The sequence below is a fragment of the Rattus norvegicus genome, chromosome 7 (genome assembly GCF_036323735.1).
Source record: "Rattus norvegicus strain BN/NHsdMcwi chromosome 7, GRCr8, whole genome shotgun sequence".
Lineage (NCBI taxonomy): Eukaryota > Metazoa > Chordata > Mammalia > Rodentia > Muridae > Rattus > Rattus norvegicus.
Window position 1 is genome coordinate 128,672,904 of NC_086025.1, and position 22,559 is coordinate 128,695,462.

General features: G+C 43.4%; 1 protein-coding gene across 2 annotated transcripts in view; it reads right to left on the reverse strand.

Annotated features, from left to right (window-relative positions):
* Nucleotides 1–8,983, reverse strand: part of Dbx2 (developing brain homeobox 2) — a 30,284-nt gene extending 21,301 nt beyond the window's left edge. The window contains exon 1 of one of the 2 annotated variants that reach the window (XM_006242286.4): nucleotides 8,349–8,983. In XM_006242286.4, coding sequence (XP_006242348.1) covers nucleotides 8,349–8,871 — 523 coding nt within the window. In that variant the 5' untranslated portion in view covers nucleotides 8,872–8,983. The remainder of the gene's footprint in view (nucleotides 1–8,348) is intronic. The other variant, XM_001053826.6, reaches the window with a different exon arrangement.
* Nucleotides 8,984–22,559: the final 13,576 nt, after the last annotated feature.

Sequence of the window (22,559 nt, forward strand, 5' to 3'; positions counted from 1 at the left end):
TCTGACTTCTTCTGTAAGAGGCCCCTCATATGACATTGGTTCAGAAATGCCACAGGTGATTGTAATGTCCACCCAGGATGGCATCAGTGAATAAACACGAAACAAGACCTACACACTGTAGCGCTCAATTGACCGTAGCCTTTCCCCCTGTCTCGATCGCATGTGAGTGAAGGGAGATACGGTGCCAACATGGGAAAGAAACAGTCCAGTCCAGACTTCTGCAGAAATATTTAAGCAGGCAGCTGGACACAGAGATTGCACACCTGTAATCTCTGCATTCTGAAATGTAAGATGAGGGGGAGAGGGGAAACAAAAAAAAACTATAGTTAGGAAGGCTTGGCTAACAGCGTCTTTAGGTATGAAAACCATCCTTGGATGTTTGAAAATCATTTGGAAAGTCCTAAAATGGACAAAGGAAGAGGAGGGCATTCTAGCTAGGAAAGACCACAGGTACAAAGGAATGGACTGTGGGGCAGGTTGAGGACCGCAGTCCAGATGCTTGAGACCAGGTCAAAGGAAGGAACAGCACAAAGTGTAGCTAACAACAGTTCCATGGAGCTGCTGAGGGGAAGGTCTTAATCCCAAAGCAAGTATTTTCATTCTATCTCCGGTCGAAGGAATAACTGTCTTTTCCAGACTAGCTTGGTGATAGGAAGAAAGCTACACTTGACAATCTCGATGGGCAGTGTTGGTTCAGTGTTGAAAGGGGCCCAAGCGCCTCGTCTGGTGACACCACACTGTGGTTACAGCTACCAAGAAGCATATATTTAACTCCCTGCACCAACATCTTGATCCAAGACCAACAAGTAGATCGCCTGGCTTCCCCTCAACCTACTAGCACCCTGGACCCTTATCGCAGGAGTCCATGACCGCTGATTCTGCTGTCTCATCAAGCATGGTCCGTTACACAGCTCCGAGGAAATTAGCTGGATTTGAGGCCATGTCTTGGTCTTTGTACCATAAAGTAGGTGTTACAGAGAATACTATTGAACAATGGCGCCCGTAGCTCCCCAAACATCGCTTCTGTGAAATCTCCCTGAATCCCAACTATTAAACACTCTGTGATCAATTCCTATGCAGGTCTACCAGAAGCTGGGTCCAACAGGGCTCATGCCATCCCTTTTGGCAGATTTTAAATGGCTACAGCAGTCTGATAGTCTCCCTACTACAGAGAAGGGCAGTCTGTTTGTTCCCCTCTGGAACATAGAGCGCTCTCGGTGATGCTGTCGATCAAGGGGTTGACAGGGTCACGTTTTAGAACCTCCAGGGCATGCCGTGTTTAGTTAGAGGCTCCAGAATGTCCAGCGCTCCAAAACCACGCATCGTGGGCTTGTTTTCTGATCTCTCCCATCTAGAGCCCAGAAACTTTATAATGAAAAAGTCAAGACATTAAAGAATCAAACTCTGGACGGCAAGCTCCTGCAGAACACCCAGTCAGCAGCCAATATCAACCACCAGTCCTGCGGTGGCACCGTGGACATGCAGCCCACAGAACCCAGACATCCAGCCACAGCCTCAGGACATCCCAAGTAAAAGCCACTCAGCTGAGCTCACTCAGCCCACCAAAGAAAGGAAAACTAATAAATTGGGATTTTTTTTTCCCTGATCTACAAAATGTTGATGTGGATTCTTACAGTATTTTAGCTATGATAACACAGAGGAAACGCCTCTCGGCTCTTTTTCCCGTCTCTTATCAAGGGGCATTTGAGGCATATGCTTCAAAGGTAAATGTTGCTGCTAACCTCTGTTCTCATTTCAAAATGAGGCATCTTGGAACCACTCTGCGCTCTACAACCAGTAACAAGAAGCACTGGAATCCAGACCTTAAAACCATGGTCAGTTGCTCAAGAGCCAGACACTGTCATGATACTTTGAGATATCCCCAACTTGCCCTGTTTGCTTTGGATGAAGGGTTGGCAAATTTGCATGGACCAGAAAGTAAACATCGTGGGCTTTGTGTATCAGGACATATCTACGAGCCATTGAGTTTTGATCTATAATGCAAAGCACCTATAGAAAATATGGGAATATGTTGTGTGATCCTGTCCCTCCTTTCCAGGCTCAGAGGGCATTTCAGACTTCAGACTCAGTGTAACTATGAAGTTAACGGGTGTGACCCAACTAAGTTTGGGGTAGTCTCCTGGCTGTCACAGCTTTAAATAATATCACTCATTCTACTTCCAATGGTCACTTAGAATTAACCAAATTAAAGATGCCAAGGATACCTGCCCACGTAACAGAAAACTGAATAATCCCACCCTCTCAGGACCGTGTATAGACTGAGAAGTTTGTTAACTATTCCGCAATGTACATGAAAAGGATCAAACTTCTTGGCTTCTTTTCTTTCTTCCTTTACTCCTTTCCTTTTCCTAGATGCCAATAGTTCTAAAAACAGAGAGGGCCGAAACTCCAGGGCAGCTTTTTTGATCTCCGACTTCAGAAAGAACCTCAGCGTCTTAAGTTTACTGTTCACATAACTCACAAAAACGCACCCCGATACACTCACAGCTAATAGCCAGTTGACAAAAAAACGAACAATGTTATTAAAAAGGAAATGAGCTATGGTAACCTTGTATAAAGTGATGAATCGCTCAGCCCTGCCAAGTTAAGTACTGACTGGAGGCTAAAGGGAATGAAAGACGGAGATTCCATTAAAAGTGGAAACATTACTGAAAGTAACACAAAGTGCTTTGGCATAAAATATACAAGGGCCCAGCGAGCGTGCTATCTATTAAGGCAAAAAAGTCCAATTTCTTATGCGGGTCGTATAAAACAGAGGAATGATCTAATGAAGCCTTAAAATGAGGATTATAACGAGCAGCTCTTAGATAAAAATCATATTGTTTCCGTTTATAGTTTGCCCTTTTTACTACTGGCAAACGCCAGGTGCATTCGCACGGAAACATATTCACACTGACTTTAGAAAGCTGTGCACTTTGTTATATGCACTCCTCCGCGGGGGTTGGGGAGCGTGAGTCAGGGAAAACTTTAAGAGTGCTGAATCACTGTAAGAGTGCACTCACCTGTAATCTCAGCACTTGGGAGGCTGGGGCAGAAGAAGCACAAGTTCAAAGGTCTAAATTTGTATAGAGTAGAAATAGTTCCAAGCCTGAATAGGTTATGTCGTGAGATCCAGGTTCAGAAATCCAAAGGAATGAGACGGAGTCTGAAGTCATAGGCTACGTCAACAACACAAATCTGGTCGTGAAAGGGTAGAGTAAGTGAACTACTGTCCACTTGAAAAGAGGGGCGAGTTTGCCCCTTAAAACTTTCCCTCATGTACTTCTGCAACCAAAGAGGCAGAAAGCATTTTCAAACACAATGACTAAGCAGAACTTAGGTATGGACCACGGTCCTTTCCTGATACGTTGGCATCATTTCTACCTGGCTAAGCACAGTCATCTTAGAGTAAGCAGAGGTGAGTTCTGCTGAGAAAAAGAGCAGGAAGGAAGCAGCACACTGAGAAGGGAGACAGCGGAATCTGACACAGACATAAAGAGGAGGTGATGCAGCACTGCGTAGGACACACAGGGCTCAAGTAAAATCCTAGCACCAGAGGACAGATAAAATCACCCTGGATTCATCTCAACTTGCCCAGCATGAGTGGCACCCTTATCTGGTGCAGCCACAACCGTCCTGAATTCTGTTTACATTCTATGTGGTAGACATTCAAGCCATTGTACCTCTTAACCCCTGAAGTCACTAAAGTAGGAACTACGTGAAAAGAACTAAAATTTGTCTAGGTCACTTGGTCCTGCTGTGTGCTACGAAACAGCGATGGCTTCCATACAAGTTTCCCTCGTCAGAGTAAAGAAGCCTGTGCTCGCTGATGGGAGGCAAGTAGGTGCTGTGGTGAGGGCAACTGCAACGAGTATACACTCTTCCAAATCAGGCAGGGAGGGCGGCTTTCTCCATCAGCACCGAAGGGCCTGTTAATGCCACCCATGATATGAACTGCTTCTTGAATCTAAAGAAGTTGGTTAACTTGGGGAGTACGCAACCAAATATTTGGCTCAGAATTTTTTTACGAGTCATGTAAGTCTATGTTAACCACAGAGACGTGCTAAAATATGCAGATATACTAAGAATTCGGTTCTGTGACTTCCAGCCAAGGTTGCCAGAGGCGATTTGCAGACTGGAGCAAATTTCGGCTAATGGCTACCATCTCATTCTGAATCCCATGCTCTTGACGCCCTGGTTCTGGTCGGCGTCATTTAACATTCCTGGTTCCAAGGTTTCGATTCACCAAGGACAGAGCTAGGGAAGGCCTTATCAGTAAACATGGCATGCTGTGGACAGAATCCGATTTTAAAGACTTCCGAACCATTTGTCCCCAAGCACCTAAAACAGTTTTATAGAGTCACAGTCTCGGTGTATCTCAAGGAAGGGGGACTAGAATATCATTCATTATGCAAGGCTTAAGTGCAAAGGTAAGACAGAGTTAAGGATGCACAGGGTGACAATTCTCTGGAGAGATGAATGATAAATGAGATAGAAAACACGTTAAATGTTTCACGGTCAAAAGCAACCCCAGATGAATGACAGGTGGGGAAAAAAAGCCACCAATCTTGCTTTTCTGGGCTACACAATACAACACACAAATTAAGACAACTTAGGCAATGTTTGACTCACTTATCCAGGGTAAAAATTTGCTTTCTAACCCTTTCAAACACACAAATGGTATTTGATAACTAGTAAAGTACTTTTGTATCCAATGCTTTCTAAACATTTTAAGCAAACGTCATTAAAACGCACAGTTACTTGTTACACCTAATGGGAAGAAAATCTTTGGCACAGTCACCCACAGGAAATTCACATCACATTCTCATAACTAACGAGAAATTCATGGGGTTTTTTTTCTTTTATAAGTTTCAAGACACTCCTTTACATACAAAGGGCATGGACATTCTAAGGTACATGGTATTCTCCAGATAAAAAGCTTTGTGGGTGAGGGGAGTTATCTTTCAGATTTAGAGTTTCACTTGCAAAGCCTTCTGTCTCCCACTAATAAGCTATAACGGAGACGTCTTTCTTTCAGATAAAAAGTAGAAGTGACTCTGTTCTTCACCGGCTGTCAGTAAGTATGTCTCCCCGGATCCTTCAGAGAGGCCTTTGGTGTTGCCAGGTTTAAACCACAGAAGCTGCTTGGCGGCAGGGGCACGCTGCCTAGAGCCTCTTCTCCCTGAAGTATTCGAACTCGTTGATTCTCAGGGACCAGGCAGGGACACTCTGCTTGCACAGGTTCTGTGGAGCTGGAACCCATTCTCAGCTACAGACCCTTTTCCCGGTTTACTCCTTCGGCTGGACTCCATGAGGTCTTAATATCCCTTTTAGGCAATGCAGGACCAAGAAGAGGTAGCAAACTGAAGACTGGGGGTTTTCTTTTGGGTTTTTGTTTTTTGTTTGTTTGTTTGCTTGGTTGGTTGGTTTTTGGGGGGGTGGTTTTTTTGGGGGTTTTTTGTTTCTTTTTTGGTTTGTTTTCTCTTTGGGGAATCCATGCACATTTAAAATGGCACTTAGGCCACGAACAAAACTAGCAAGTGAAATAATTTTATTATGGAAAACAAGTGCGGTGCCAACAGCTACCTCCTGGCCTACTCTGAGGATTAGAAGAAGCTACTAGCCACTGTGCCAATGATTGGTAGCTGAGAGCACCGGCTGTAGAAAAAGCTGCTGCCCATTCAGTGACCGTGCCAATCACCCAAAACAGAGGTGGACACATCATGGACCTCACACTTTGCCGAGTGAATGAGATCTATGGTGTCGGTAACGGGACATAACCAAATTAATGAAGTGAGAGGATACAGACAGTGGATCAGACTTTGGACCGTGTGATCTGTGGAAAGCAACTGTGGTAATTCCCCACCAGTTCGCTGAGAGTGCTCAACAGAAAACGGTAGGATGTTTGCATGCCACCCATAAGGCACCCATTCTATGCCTACCACTGACCAAAACCAAACCAAACAAACAAAAGAACACAACTACTAATTCCTCACTCGTGATTTCCAAAAGAGATCTAGTGCTGTCTTTGGAAGAGGGGAAGAGCTCTTCTAAGAAGCGTCCAGAGTGTCAGTCAGAGGCTGGAGACTTACAGGGTGGGTTGCACAGCATGTGTAAGGCTGTGAGGTCAGCCCCCAGCGGAGGGAGTGAGGCTGGCCACACCCCCTCACCTGACCCCCCTCTGATCCATCCTTAAAGTTACTGTCAGCTTACAACTTAAAACTGCTGGATGAAAGGGTTCCTGTATTTACTAAAACAGGACAGCACCATTTAGAAAGGAAGCCATGTTCAGAAAACTGTACTCTCTTCTAGATTATAAACATAAAGGAGTATAAATCCGGTTTTAGGCAGCATATTTGTGGCCACGGATTTACTGGGGGTGGGGGGAAGTGGTATTTCCTACTGTCTTTAGATATTTTCTGGAGCTTCAAAATGTGGGTCCTTTCTTCACAAAAAGTATGTTTTGAAACAAAGGTTTGCTTGTTCAAATTAAAATTAAGCCAGGAGAAAGTGGAACAAAAGGATCTGTTTCACTCAACGAGGATTGAATAAAACATTTGGTAAAACATACATGGAGACGATTGTGGGGTATTTCAAGTTATACCCTCTTAATTACCTAAAAAACACTTTTTTTTTTTGCATTTGGACACTTGAGTAAGTATACCAGAATTAATACATTCTTGTAAATGAGTGTTGAAAATCCTTTCTCCATTAATTACAATAGTTAGGGTGGATTGTGTATATGAAATCATTTTGTGAGTAACTGAGCTGTCCATGTTAATTTACCAATGACCACTGAGAGGTCAACAAGGGTTACCATTAAGTAATTTTACAAGCCTGAAAGTCAGTCACCAGCAACTTAAAAAGTCTTTAAAAACAACGTCTATGAACACAATTCCAAACCGTCAAATCATGCAAACCACCAAATTGCCTTGAACTGTTATTTGTGTGACGTTATTTACTTATTCATGATCATGTGACCCTATCTCACACACTTCTGACTTCATAATATTTCAAAAAGAGCAGTGTTCACGTTTCCAGGGCATAGAAACATGTCCAAGGCACACCGAGCTTGCCTTAACTAGAGTCTGCTCTTCTCCCAGGGCGCAAATGGCTTTCCCAGCAATTTAGTTTTTACACTCTGTGAATGAGACCGGTGTTAATAATTTCATTTGTTCCATTCTGTTAGTGGCTATTTCAAGTGAAAGGCCAGGACAGGTTCTAAACAGGCTAAATTCTATAAAGCCATTAGCAATAAATTTGATCTGGCAGTTTGCTGGGACAATGGAAACTGCTGAAAGACGTGTTAGTCATTCCGGACAAACCCACCGGGATTAAAAGAATGAGTTAAGATCATCTAAGGACGCGGTAAGGGGAAAAAATTGGATCTCAGTTTCCCAATTGCTTGGCGACTTTGTTAATGGCTGGTTTCAGCGTTACCTTTAACTCCGTTGCCCAAAGCCTTCCTCCCAATCACACTAGTTAGGTTTTCTTCAGTAAGCACTTAAATAAACCCAAAGTGCCCTTCTTTCGGTAAATTCCTGTTCATATGTGAACTTCCTAATTGAGTTATCAACCCAGTATTTATCAGCGAGCTCAACACGATGCAAGCTGCAAGCGTAGGCCTTGATACTTTACACCTCAGGAGATCCAAACTGGGAAAGTAAGGAAAATCCAAAGTTTGCACATCTTTTCAAGCCCCTATCAAAGCAGTGGCAGTCTCCGGGCCTACAAAGCGGCAGCACCACCCTGCCAACTTTTCCAGAGAAAACTTTGGGGACAGGAGCTGGTCAACTAGAAATGTCAAATCCCTGAGCTTACCTGCAGGGATCAAACTGCCCAGGTAGCCCAGTCAACCTGTTGAGGGAGGATGCCAGGAAGAAGGAGGGCAGGATAGGGTAGAGAGAAAAGGAATCAGAACTGGTGTCTGCAGATGGCATCTGCACCCCAGTTCAGTCCGCTGCAGTGGGCCACCTGGGCCAGCACTCCTGCGGTGAAGGGCTCACAGGTGGCCACTGTGCTTGGCCCTGAAGCTGGCAACAGGGCTCTCTCCGGATTGAGTATCACCTGTAACCAGGTTTCCCTCGTTTTCCCGGATTGAGGTTCTCCTACGCTGACCCGTTCCTGGGTTGAGTCTCCCCTAGACTGAGTCTCCCCTAGACTGAGGATCCCCTGGTCTGAGGTTCGCCTGGGCTGAGCCTCCCCTTGATCGAGGCTCCCCAGGGCTGAGGCATTCCTGGACTGAAATTCCCCTGGTTCAGGGATCCCCTGAACTGAGGCTCCCCTTGGTCTAGTCTCTCCAGAACCAAGGCTTTCCTGAGCCGAAGTTCCCCTCGACCGAAGCTCACCTGGGGCTGAGGGCTGGAAGGCACTGTCCCGCTCCCCCGGAGCCCGGCCAGGGGGCATCTGGAAGGCCCAGCGCGCACCAAAGGGTCCGGCCGGGCACAGCTTGAGCGGCACTGGGTTGGCAGGCAGCGACCGCAGCTGCGGACACTCGGGACCCGCAGCTGGGCGCGGGGACGGGGGCGCGTGCGTGGGCCCGGCCCCTGCGCGCAGCAAGTTCTCGATCAGGAAACTCTTGCCCAGACTGCCAAAGCCAGGCGCAGGGAGGCCGAGGAGTGCGGAGGACGCCACCACATCCCAGTAGGCTCCCGCCTGGGCGGCCACAGCGCTGGGCAGCATGGTGCGCGCCCGCTGCCCTGGGAGCCTTGGGGAGCGAGTGCGCGGGGACCGGGACAGGGCGCCGGCAGGATCCGGGCTGCGGAGTGCGTCCTTAGCCCTCAGCAGCGCCTCTGGCAGCGTCCTGGAACAGTCTGCAGATCCGGACTGGGTTTTCACGACCGGGATGGAAGGTGTGTCCGACCCATCCATTCATGTCATCCAGCCCACAGTGACAGATGCGGCCAACAATGAGCGCAATGAGAGTCCGGGCTCCGGCGAGGGGAGGGGACTCTCGCTGAGGAGGTGGGCCTGGAGGGAACGCGAAAGGGGCGCTGCCACTCTGCCAGCCACTCTGCCAGCCGAACCTTGACCCTGCTGCTGGAGCCCCCCGGCCCTCTGATATTGGTTATCATGAACTCCACTGGACATGAACTCGGTCGCTGAAGCGTGGTTGTCATCAGGGAGAATCAAAACGTTGACTTAGTACCAGTGACAAGGTTTTTTTGCAGGTTTTATGGGTGCCTCTGTTTTAAAAAGAAAGGAAATGTGTTTTTCTTGGATTATTTTCTTACAAAAATTCGTTTCCAGTGATTCATCTCAAGTTTTATAAGATCCGTTTAAAGGGTTCTGGAAAGAGGTGGCCACACCTGCAGTCTAGAAGAGATGATGTAATCAGTTTTGATCTAAAGAAACAGATGGGGCTAAAGAGGTAGCTCCGTGGTTAACTCTGCTTGCTGCTCTTAATAAAGGACCTGAGTTCGGTTCCCAGCACCCAGCTCACAGCCCACTGTAACTCCAGCTCCAGGGGATTAGATGCCCTCTTCTGGCTGCCACAAGTACCTAAAGGGACATCTTTCTTTTTGTTTTCTAAAGATCTTATTCCCTAATCAATATCAGTAGGAGACTGGGCAGACCAAAAGCCTGAGAGAGAGAGAGAGAAAGAGAGAGAGAGAGAGAGAGAAAGAAAGAAAGAAAGAAAGAAAGAAAGAAAGAAAGAAAGAAAGAAGGAGGAGGGGGGGAGGGAGAGGGAGGGAGGAAGGGACAGGTCTTTAACTATAAGGCTTTAAAAACTTCTCATTTTGGAAACTATCAATGGAGTGTTAAAACTGTGATTCCAATTAACACTTACTCTCCTTCCCTAATTTAGACAGATTTATTTAGGATAAGACTTCATTAGAGTTTCTGCAAAGATTGGAGTCAAATGTATAGTTCTACTCCTTGCCCTAAAAATAACCTGGGCTTGGTTTCAACTTACTTACAACCCTGTTTTGAGTTGCCAGGTTAGAAAGCCAATTTTCCTTTTAAGATTTCATCCTTTGGGGACCATCAAGATGGTTCAGTGGGTAAAGGTGCCACCAAGCCTGATGATCTCTGGAACCCATGTGGTTGGAGAGAACTGACTTCCAAAGATTGTCCTCTGACTTCCACACAAGTGCCACAGAAAACACACACACACACACACACACACACGCACCACAAGCACAATTGGTTGCTATTGTCTCATCTTTCAGTGAGTTGGTTCCTTTATACTTACTATAAAGATCCTTCTCAAAGATCACCTCTGATAGCTGAATCCATGAAGTTGCTATCGCTGTCTGATATAGTGGACACCTTTATCACAATAGTAATTGAGAAAAATTACTTGTGAGGCTGATATATGCATCATCAATATACATTCACTTAATGATTAAACCCACAGACCTTCATTGGATATTTAATGTGTTGTTGCAGGTAGTGGTTCTGGTAGAAAGACCTAGTCCTTGCCCTGTAGGAACTCTCAGCCCAGTGGCAATTGATAAGCAATGTCTGTGGGAGGATTTCACACTGGAGGGACTATGGGAGGGAGAGACTTCTGGAAGTCTTCCCAGAACTGAGTCTCTGAAATAACTATAGTATTATTTGAAATGGACATGTGGAGTTATAACTATTGAGATGAGTGGTGGAAGAGATTAGCTGGTTGCTGTCATTCCTACATGGTATCCCCCGTCTCTTCACGGTGGCATGGTAGCATATGTTTTATCCATGTTAGCTAATTTACTAATTTACACCACCTTTACATTACCATTGGGGCGGTACTACTGCAGAGCCCAGTGTGGCCAGAGTAACAGAGACAAAACTATACCAAGGCTGAGCTAATCCCAAGTGGGGATTCTACAGCTTTTCTCTTAACCATTTAGTTCCACTGTGTCCCTCCTTGTGAGCCTAGGTGCCATGCTGGATTGTCACCTATTGCTTTGTGCAAGTGAGGATGAAAAGTAGGCCTTCCTCTTTCTTTAGTGGACAAGAAGGATCTGAATCAAGACTGACTGTTCACTGAGCCAGCGTGCTCACCACTGTTGGAGAAATCAAGATACAAAATGATAGGGGGTTTAATAAAATCGGTGACAAGAAGAAATGAATGGCAGAGACCAATGTTGCAAAGGTTGAGTCTATGACTGGAGCTCTGAACTAGGGTCAGGTGCCTGTTCCCCAAGGATATTCAGCAGTCTGTGGAGATCTAGGGGACTGACAGAACGCACGACAGGGATGTCTCCTGGAATTTTGTTAATAGAGGTGAGGGATCCTGGTAGGCATCCTACAATGTTCGGGCTAGCTTCCACAGCACAGAATTGTCTGATCTGACAATCATCAGTGTCACGGCCAAGTGAGCTTGCTTGTGGAAGACAACAGGATTGGCAAGGTTGCTTCTGCTTTTTTGGTTTGATGACTCCTCTTGCTAGCATGGGAGCCTGCAGGCTGGGGTCAAGTTTTACATCGGGACGTTGATCTAAAATGTGGAGAGGTGTGCTGGTATCTGTGAAGTCTTCTTGTGTGAATACATGGGGAGAAGAGAGACGAAGAAGAAAATGCTGGAGAATGCCAACATTGGAGAGATGGGCAAACGGAAACTGTGAGCAAACCTGAAAAGCAACAAGGGCTTGAAGGTAGAAATCCTTACAGCACAAACAATGAGGCCATGAGAACTCTGCCTCCATGAATGGGTGGATACTCAGGATGAAAACACCAGAGGCTTCAAGTTCACTCTATACACCTGTCTCCCTCACTTTGCCATTCTGCCAAGGGATGGCACAGGAAGGCTTTGGCAAGATGCTAGAACCTTGATATTAGACGTCCGTAGCCCCACCATGCTGAGATATAATTTCTCTATTTTGTAAATTACCCAGAATTCTGTTTTGTTATAAAAAAATTTCAAATAGACTAAGTCAGAAAACTAAAGACAATGATGTCAATGAGGATGTTTCAACAACAAAGGATGGGGGCCCGGTTACGAAGGACTATATGCCTACTGCTTTCCTTCATCAAAAAGACAACCAAACACAGTGCATCTGTCTCCCTTATACAATGGGTTGTGTCTGATGAAATCCAGGTAGACATGATTTTTTTTTTGCTGTGCTTTTGTCCACTTCAGATGTAGAGATCTAACTAAGAACCACCAGAGTCCCTAGAGAATGCTGATGCCAAAGCCAGAATTACCCAAGACCTCCATGTCCACAGAAGACCAATAAACAACTGTGCCTGTAGATCAGGGCCTTCAGGACCTTGATTAAAAATAACTCTGATTGAATAGTGCTGACAAGACTCAGGGATCATTTTCCAAAGTGTATCCTTGACTACTCTAATATGCTATCCCAGAAATCACACACACACACACACACACACACACACACACACACACACACACAGAGAGAGAGACAGAGACAGAGACAGAGACAGAGACAGAGAGACAGAGAGAGACAGAGAGAGAGCAGCTTGTTCCTTAAAGACTTAAGCCAGAACTTTTTTAAGAGAAAGAAAGTCTGTTGAGGGTTAACAGAGGGGAATGAAGAGGTAATTAAGTAAGGAGGAGCAAACAGGAGGAAGGCTAAAGAGAATGTTGCATTATTCTTCCAGGGAAACACAAACAAACATCTACTTACCCCACACAGGAAACCACCAACTGCCCAAATACATGGTTTCGTCTGAGCACAGCTGGATGAACCAATGAGTTTACTCAAGTTACTTTCAGAAGCATAGATGAGGAGTTACTTACAGAACCATGAGCTGCTGAAGGGAAGTCTGTCTCCTTGTCAACAACCGTTAACTGCTTATATAGTCTCAAGGAAGAGTGGGGCTCAACCCTACTTATGAGACACTTGGTAGGACCACCTCGTGAGTCCCCTGTATTTTGCCTACTGAGTCCATGAGCCCTTTGTCTTCTCCTTGAGGAAATGTGGGTCCAATCTTGTGAGGATTTTGTATGTGTAATCATTGCTACTGATCCCAGGATGGCCATGGCTATGCAGTGTCCCAACACAAGGAGTTCTGGAGCAGAAAGAAGAGACCAGCATCTGTGACGAGGAGAAAGATGTTATTCTGAAGGGAACTGAAGTAAAGTAGAGATAGAGTGCTTGAATTATCAAGGTCCTTGTCCTTAAAGGCTGAGAGAAAGCAGCGTCCATAGTTCAAGTGGGACAATTTAAATCAAGAAGGAATGAACACATCTTACCCTTTTCTGAGAGAATTTGAGGAAGCATAGAGGGATCTCAAGAGTTTTGCTCCTGCCCTTCAGCTACTATCTCTGTGGTGAACAGCCTGTGGAGAAGAGAGGGCCTTTGCTTGGAGCTGGGCTTGGAAGCCACCAGCTCCTGATGTTCCTTACGTAGTGGTTTGGTTTCCTTGACAATCCAAATTAATATGGTTTGTTTTATATCCATATCTTGTACTCTTCACTGTTCTACAACTGGGCCCAGTCACACGATCTGTTTTCATTGCCAAGATGAGAGGTGGAGTCTTGGAAAAAGCACGTGGGAGCCTCTTCTTCCTCCCTTGGAGGAGAGAAAGGCCAGATCCCAACTGATGATAGTTGCATGAGTCAGCAGCTCATCCCAGAGCGACAGATCCAACCAATGGACCCAAACTCATGAGAAAGAACGAAGGGTTATTGTTTTAAACCAGACAGTCAGGTGGGTTGTTACTCAAATTGTACTGAATACTCAGGACAATAGACTTTTGCCTTCCTCGGGATCTGTTTCCTTATTGGTAATGATGCATTTATCCCTCACTCATAAAGCTGCTGCCCTGTGTTTTGCTTTTAAAAATCTTGCTCAATGATGCCACTGTCAGTTGGATCAAATCACACTCATGGTTAACATGAAGTTTAAAATGAGGTTATTCGTTGAGGGTAAAGGCAAGACAATAGAATCAGTGCGGATGAGAAGAACAGGGCTAAGGCTCGAGAATATGAGTTTGCAATTTTGTTCTAATTCTTTTTTTTTATTTCAGTGAGCAGATAATTATTATCTTATCCACTCCAAAAAGACCTACTAGTTGAAGGAATGATAACCTACCCATAGTGAGTTAGTTCTCCTAGCAAGCTGATTTTCCAAAGGGACCTAGATAACACCATGTATCACTGAAGATATGGATCTTACGGTGTAGAATGGGGAGGAGAGATAGGAGAGACAGAACACATCTCAGGGAGGCAGAGACCAGTAGTAGAATAGTAGAATGACTATTAAATAAATGGTTACAATCACTGAGAGGTAAGATTGTCAAAGCCCGTAGCTAGGGACTCGTCAGTCCAAGGTAGAGGAACCTTCTAACATTGTTTTGCTACAGGGACAAGTTGTATGATGGTCTTTTAAATATTTGTGTTTTTATCCATAGATTTGCACTGTACCCAGCCTTGGCAGAGAAGCTTCTTATTGCTAGGCAAAGGTTAATGCAGACACACATAACTGATCTAAATGCTGAGACTCAGTAACTTCGAGTGCCATGAAACGTCTGTATAGACACTCTCTGCCCCAACCCCAAGGCTCAGAGAGCATCATGGAAGCAGGGTGTCAGTGGTGGGGGATGGGTCTGAGAAATGGAACTAATAACCACTATGGTTCTCTGCACAAAATCAAACCAATTAAAAATTCCAGCATGGGGTTGAAAGTGCTCCCAAAGCCCCACCCCTAGATGAAAAGCTATATGCAGCTGTTGGCTACTATGGGATTAGAAGAGTCACTTTTCTTTAAGGAGTGGCAATAGCAGTTTGTCAATGTCCCATTGAATACCCCCAGAGTCATAGGCAAATGTACAACATTGATTGGACTCAATGAGTTCCTTCTGAAGAAAAAGAAGAAGAAGAAGAAGAAGAAGAAGAAGAAGAAGAAGAAGAAGAAGAAGAAGAAGAAGAAGAAGAAGAAGAACAAGAACAAGAACAAGAAGAACAAGAAGAACAAGAACAAGAAGAACAAGAACAAGAAGAACAAGAACAAGAAGAACAAGAACAAGAAGAACAAGAACAAGAACAAGAACAAGAACAAGAAGAACAAGAACAAGAAGAACAAGAACAAGAAGAACAAGAAGAAGAACAAGAACAAGAAGAACAAGAAGAAGAAGAAGAAGAACAAGAAGAACAAGAACAAGAAGAACAAGAACAAGAAGAACAAGAACAAGAAGAACAAGAACAAGAAGAACAAGAACAAGAAGAACAAGAACAAGAACAAGAAGAACAAGAACAAGAAGAAGAAGAAGAAGAACAAGAACAAGAACAAGAACAAGAAGAACAAGAACAAGAACAAGAAGAACAAGAACAAGAAGAACAAGAACAAGAACAAGAAGAACAAGATCAAGAAGAAGAACAAGAACAAGAAGAACAAGAACAAAAACAAGAAGAACAAGAACAAGAACAAGAAGAACAAGAACAAGAAGAACAAGAAGAACAAGAAGAACAAGAAGAAAAACAAGAAGAAGAAGAAGAACAAGAAGAAGAACAAGAAGAAGAAGAAGAACAAGAACAAGAACAAGAAGAACAAGAACAAGAACAAGAACAAGAAGAACAAGAAAAAGAAGAACAAGAAGAAGAACAACAAGAAGAAGAACAACAAGAAGAAGAACAACAAGAAGAAGAAGAACAAGAACAAGAACAAGAACAAGAACAAGAAGAAGAAGAACAAGAGGAACAAGAACAAGAACAAGTAGTAGTAGTAGTCTTGAAGCTATAAAGGAGATATACTGGGGAAGAAGAGGCACCTATAATTAAGATGCATTGTCTACATCTACGAAATTTTCAAAGAATAACTTTTAAGAATAATTTTTTTAAATAGCTAAGATTTCTAAGACAAAGAAGTTCAAACTAACGAGACTGTTCAGTATACAATCAAGGGAGCAAGTGACAGGCTAAGGTTTCAGTGAAGTGGAAACTTCAGGGTTCTTTGGAAAGTCGGTTGTATTGGATGTTTTGTAAGCACATGAAGGAACGTTTCACTGAAGCAGACACCGGTGAGAGACTAAGGCAGACTTCCACACCTCTGGTGGATGGTGGGTTATCGTGGATGTTAAAGCATTTAAAAACCATCGTTAAAAGTAGAGCTTTAAAAAAAATTAAAAGTTACATTTCAGGAAGTCAGAGACATTTGAGGTCAAGGCATTAGATGAAATATCCCTGTAGAAACTGAGTCATCAAGGACAACTTTCTTACATGTGGTAGGAAAAGTAGGGTTAATGACAACCCCAGAGCTTCAGTCTCAGAATACTGCCGGCAACTTAATTTTCTCCATTTGCAGTACAGATGATGTTAGCAAAAGCGTCGATAACATGTCTGCACTTGGACCTAGAGAGGCAGGCTGGGATGACTAGATATAAACGATTATTGAGAAGAACCAGTGACCAAGAATATGGTGATATTTATTCCTGCAAAAATTGAAGAGAGGTGGGTACACTAAAACAAACAGCAACTGTGTGCACCGTCCATCCCATAATGCAAGACTACGATGTCATCTCTACATGATACCTATAGTTTCAAGCCTCAGCTTGTGGCTTCAGGAGCCACATAACATGTGGAGACACATGCTCAGAAATGTCCGATTCTGCTTCTCTGACACAGTGGGCCTGGAAGACCTACTCCTGTAAGAGAGAAGGAGACCCGTGTGGGATCACATTGAAATGGCACGGCGCTGGTAAGATGGAATGACTTGTGTATTAAAGTGAGTGTCCACGACATGGATCTGAAGCACACAAAGAGTTTTTGAAAACTGCGAGTTCACGGTTAATGATAATAAATAGCTAATAATAATAACAATAGCAACACAAAAAAACTTGCTACTTCCTTTGCAGTGTCGAGTGCTAAGATATTAATTCACTAGCACACACACTGGAACATTATTCTGTCCTTGAGCATAATCAAGCAATTGATGATGGGTGATTACCCCTTCACAGAGGAGCCTGTATATAAGACAACAAATGCAGGAGGAATGACGGAATTAGTGTCTCCTAATTACAAAGAAGAGAGATGAATCGGGCACGGGACACTCAAATGCATGTCGACTTCATCTCACGAGACAATGCTGTGTTATTTGTTTCCTGACAAAGGCTCGAGTACTGGCCGTTCAGTCTACAGGCCTTCCACTCTAACTAAGCAAAGTCTTGTTGGCCAAGTATAGAATAAGTGTGGGCTGGAGAAAATGCAGGGGAGTTTCTTCTTCCAACCTCAGACAGAAACATGGGGTGACAAATACACAGTGCATGGCTCAGAACTGATCCAGCTGAGATCATCCTAAACCAGCCAGATGCCAGCCTCTCATGGTGCCTTGCTGAGAAATATAAATAGTTGGATCCGACCAGATCTCTTCAAGTAACACATAGAACAGAAAAGTGTGTTCATCCCTCGGAGAGACCTCCAAAGAATGCGGGTCATTCTATAGGCAACAAATATCCATTTCTTCATAAAGCTGAGAAAAGGAGAAGAACTTTAATAGATTAAAGAGAGATCTAAGACCTTTTGATAACACAACACAGCAATGCTTGGATCCTCACTGGAACAAATTAATGGTAGAAAGACACATGGGAACACTTGAGCACTGATTGAACATTTGGTGCTATTAAAAATTTACTGTTTGGTCTCAGATGTAATCATGTATGTGGCTTTTAAGAGCTTGTGGCGGGGAAGTCCCAAACCCGCGGATCCCGGCCCACAGCAGCTCTCTGCTCCCAAACCCCGTGGGAGAGAGACCTCACCGCCTTGTCAGGTGGGCACTCCTGAGGCTGCAGAGCGGAGGAGACCACCAACACTGCCCACCCCTGCCCACATCCCTGGCCCAAGAGGAAAATGTATAAGGCCTCTGGGTTCCCATAGGGGAGGGCCGAGGAGCGGCAGGACCCCTGCGCCTGAAACACCGCCGGAACCTGAAGGAAAGAGACCAGATAAACAGTTCTCTGCACCCAAATCCCGTGGGAGGGAGAGCTAAACCTACAGAGAGGCAGACACGCCTGGGAAACCAGAAGAGACTGCACTCTGCACACACATCTCGGACGCCAGAGGAAAACACCAAACGCCATCTGGAACCCTAGTGCACGGAAGCTCCCAGAAAGGGCGGCGCATATCTTCCTGGTTGCTGCCGCCGCAGAGAGCTCATGGGCAGCACCCCGCGAGCAAACTTGAGCCTCGGGACCACAGGTAAGACCAACTTTTCTGCTGCAAGTGACCTGCCTGGTGAACTCAAGACACAGGCCCACAGGAACAGCTGAAGACCTGTAGAGAAGAAAAACTACACGCCCGAAAGCAGAACACTCTGTCCCCATAACTGGCTGAAAGAAAACAGGAAAACAGGTCTACAGCACTCCTGACACACAGGCTTATAGGACAGTCTAGCCACTGTCAGAAATAGCAGAACAAAGTAACACTAGAGATAATCTGATGGCGAGAGGCAAGTGCAGGAACCCAAGCAACAGAAACCAATACTACATGACATCATCGGAGCCCAATTCTCCCACCAAAATAAACATGGAATATCCAAACACACCAGAAAAGCAAGATCTAGTTTCAAAATCATATTTGATCATGATGCTGGAGGACTTCAAGAAAGACATGAAGAACTCCCTTAGAGAAACACAGGAAAACATTAATAAACAAGTAGAAGCCTACAGAGAGGAATCACAAAAATCCCTGAAAGAATTCCAGGAAAACACAATCAAACAGTTGAAGGAATTAAAAATGGAAATAGAAGCAATCAAGAAAGAACACATGGAAACAACCCTGGATATAGAAAACCAAAAGAAGAGACAAGGAGCTGTAGATACGAGCTTCACCAACAGAATACAAGAGATGGAAGAGAGAATCTCAGGAGCAGAAGATTCCATAGAAATCATTGACTGAACTGTCAAAGATAATGTAAAGCAGAAAAAGCTACTGGTCCAAAACATACAGGAAATCCAGGACTCAATGAGAAGATCAAACCTAAGGATAATAGGTATAGAAGAGAGTGAAGACTCCCAGCTCAAAGGACCAGTAAATATATTCAACAAAATCATAGAAGAAGACTTCCCTAACCTAAAAAAAGAGATACCCATAGGCATACAAGAAGCCTACAGAACTCCAAATAGATTGGACCAGAAAAGAAACACCTCCCGTCACATAATAGTCAAAACACCAAACGCACAAAATAAAGAAAGAATATTAAAAGCAGTAAGGGAAAAAGGTCAAGTAACATATAAAGGCAGACCTATCAGAATCAAACCAGACTTTTCGCCAGAAACTATGAAGGCCAGAAGATCCTGGACAGATGTCATACAGACCCTAAGAGAACACAAATGCCAGCCCAGGTTACTGTATCCTGCAAAACTCTCAATTAACATAGATGGAGAAACCAAGATATTCCATGACAAAACCAAATTTACACAATATCTTTCTACAAATCCAGCACTACAAAGGATAATAAATGGTAAAGCCCAACATAAGGAGGCACGCTACACCCTAGAAAAAGCAAGAAACAAATCGTCTTGGCAACAAAACAAAGAGAAGAAAAGCACACAAACATAACCTCACATCCAAATATGAATATAACAGGAAGCAATAATCACTATTCCTTAATATCTCTCAACATCAATGGCCTCAACTCCCCAATAAAAAGACATAGATTAACAAACTGGATACGCAACAAGGACCCTGCATTCTGCTTCCTACAGGAAACACACCTCAGAGACAAAGACAGACACTACCTCAGAGTGAAAGGCTGGAAAACAACTTTCCAAGCAAATGGTCAGAAGAAGCAAGCTGGAGTAGCCATTCTAATATCAAATAAAATCAATTTTCAATTAAAAGTCATCAAAAAAGATAAGGAAGGACACTTCATATTCATCAAAGGAAAAATCAATGAACTCTCAATCCTAAATATCTATGCCCCAAATACAAGGGCACCTACATACGTAAAAGAAACCTTACTAAAGCTCAAAACACACATTGCACCTCACACAATAATAGTGGGAGATTTCAACACCCCACTCTCATCAATGGACAGATCATGGAAACAGAAATTAAACAGAGACATAGACAGACTAAGAGAAGTTATGAGCCAAATGGACTTAACGGATATTTATAGAACATTCTATCCTAAAGCAAAAGGATATACCTTCTTCTCAGCTCCTCATGGTACTTTCTCCAAAATTGACCATATATTTGGTCAAAAAACGGGCCTCAACAGGTACAGAAAGATAGAAATAATCCCATGTGTGCTATCAGACCACCACAGCCTAAAACTGGTTTTTAATAACAATAAGGGAAGAATGCCCACATATACCTGGAAATTGAACAATGCTCTACTCAATGATAACCTAGTCAAGGAAGAAATAAAGAAAGAAATTAAAAACTTTTTAGAATTTAATGAAAATGAAGGTACAACATACCCAAACTTATGGGACACAATGAAAGCTGTGCTAAGAGGAAAACTCATAGCACTGTGTGCCTGCAGAAAGAAACAGGAAAGAGCATATGTCAGCAGCTTGACAGCACACCTAAAAGCTCTAGAACAAAAAGAAGCAAATACACCCAGGAGGAGTAGAAGGCAGGAAATAATCAAACTCAGAGCTGAAATCAACCAAGTAGAAACAAAAAAGACCATAGAAAGAATCAACAGAACCAAAAGTTGGTTCTTTGAGAAAATCAACAAGATAGATAAAACCTTAGCCAGACTAACGAGAGGACACAGAGAGTGTGTCCAAATTAACAAAATCAGAAATGAAAAGGGAGACATAACTACAGATTCAGAGGAAATTCAAAAAATCATCAGATCTTACTATAAAAGCCTATATTCAACAAAACTTGAAAATCTACAGGAAATGGACAATTTCCTAGACAAATACCAGGTACCGAAGTTAAATCAGGAACAGATAAACCAGTTAAACAACCCCATAACTCCTAAGGAAATAGGAGCAGTCATTAAAGGTCTCCCAACCAAAAAGAGCCCAGGTCCAGACGGGTTTAGTGCAGAATTCTATCAGACCTTCATAGAAGACCTCATACCAATATTATTCAAACTATTCCACAAAATTGAAACAGATGGATCACTCCCGAATTCCTTCTATGAAGCCACAATTACTCTTATACCTAAACCACACAAAGACCCAACAAAGAAAGAGAACTTCAGACCAATTTCCCTTATGAATATCAACGCAAAAATACTCAATAAAATTCTGGCAAACCGAATCCAAGAGCACATCAAAACAATCATCCACCATGATCAAGTAGGCTTCATCCCAGGCCTGCAGGGATGGTTTAATATATGGAAAACCATCAACGTGATCCATTATATAAACAAACTGAAAGAACAAAACCACATGATCATTTCATTAGATGCTGAGAAAGCATTTGACAAAATTCAACACCCCTTCATGATAAAAGTCCTGGAAAGAATAGGAATTCAAGGCCCATACCTAAACATAGTAAAAGCCATATACAGCAAACCAGTTGCTAACATTAAACTAAATGGAGAGAAACTGAAGCAATCCCACTAAAATCAGGGACTAGACAAGGCTGCCCACTCTCTCCCTACTTATTCAATATAGTTCTTGAAGTTCTAGCCAGAGCAATCAGACAACAAAAGGAGGTCAAGGGGATACAGATCAGAAAAGAAGAAGTCAAAAATCACTATTTGCAGATGATATGATAGTTTATTAAAGTGATCCCAAAAGTTCCACCAGAGAACTACTAAAGCTGATAAACAACTTCAGCAAAGTGGCTGGGTATAAAATTAACTCAAATAAATCAGCCTTCCTCTACACAAAAGAGAAACAAGCCGAGGAAGAAATTAGGGAAACGACACCCTTCATAATAGACCCAAATAATATAAAGTACCTCGGTGTGACTTTAACCAAGCAAGTAAAAGATCTGTACAATAAGAACTTCAAGACACTGAAGAAAGAAATTGAAGAAGACCTCAGAAGATGGAAAGATCTCCCATGCTCATGGATTGGCAGGATTAATATAGTAAAAATGGCCATTTTACCAAAAGCGATCTACAGATTCAATGCAATCCCCATCAAAATACCAATCCAATTCTTCAAAGAGTTAGACAGAACAATTTGCAAATTCATCTGGAATAACAAAAAACCCAGGATAGCTAAAACTATCCTCAACAATAAAAGGACTTCAGGGGGAATCACTATCCCTGAACTCAAGCAGTATTACAGAGCAATAGTGATAAAAACTGCATGGTATTGGTACAGAGACAGACAGATAGACCAATGGAATAGAATTGAAGACCCAGAAATGAACCCACACACCTATGGTCACTTGATTTTTGACAAAGGAGCCAAAACCATCCAATGGAAAAAAGATAGCATTTTCAGCAAATGGTGCTGGTTCAACTGGAGGTCAACATGTAGAAGAATGCAGATCGATCCATGCTTATCACCCTGTACAAAGCTTAAGTCCAAGTGGATCAAGAACCTCCACATCAAACCTGATACACTCAAACTAATAGAAGAAAAACTAGGGAAGCATCTGGAACACATGGGCACTGGAAAAAATTTCCTGAACAAAACACCAATGCCTTATGCTCTAAGATCAAGAATCGACAAATGGGATCTCATAAAACTGCAAAGCTTCTGTAAGGCAAAGGACACTGTGGTTAGGACAAATCGGCAACCAACAGATT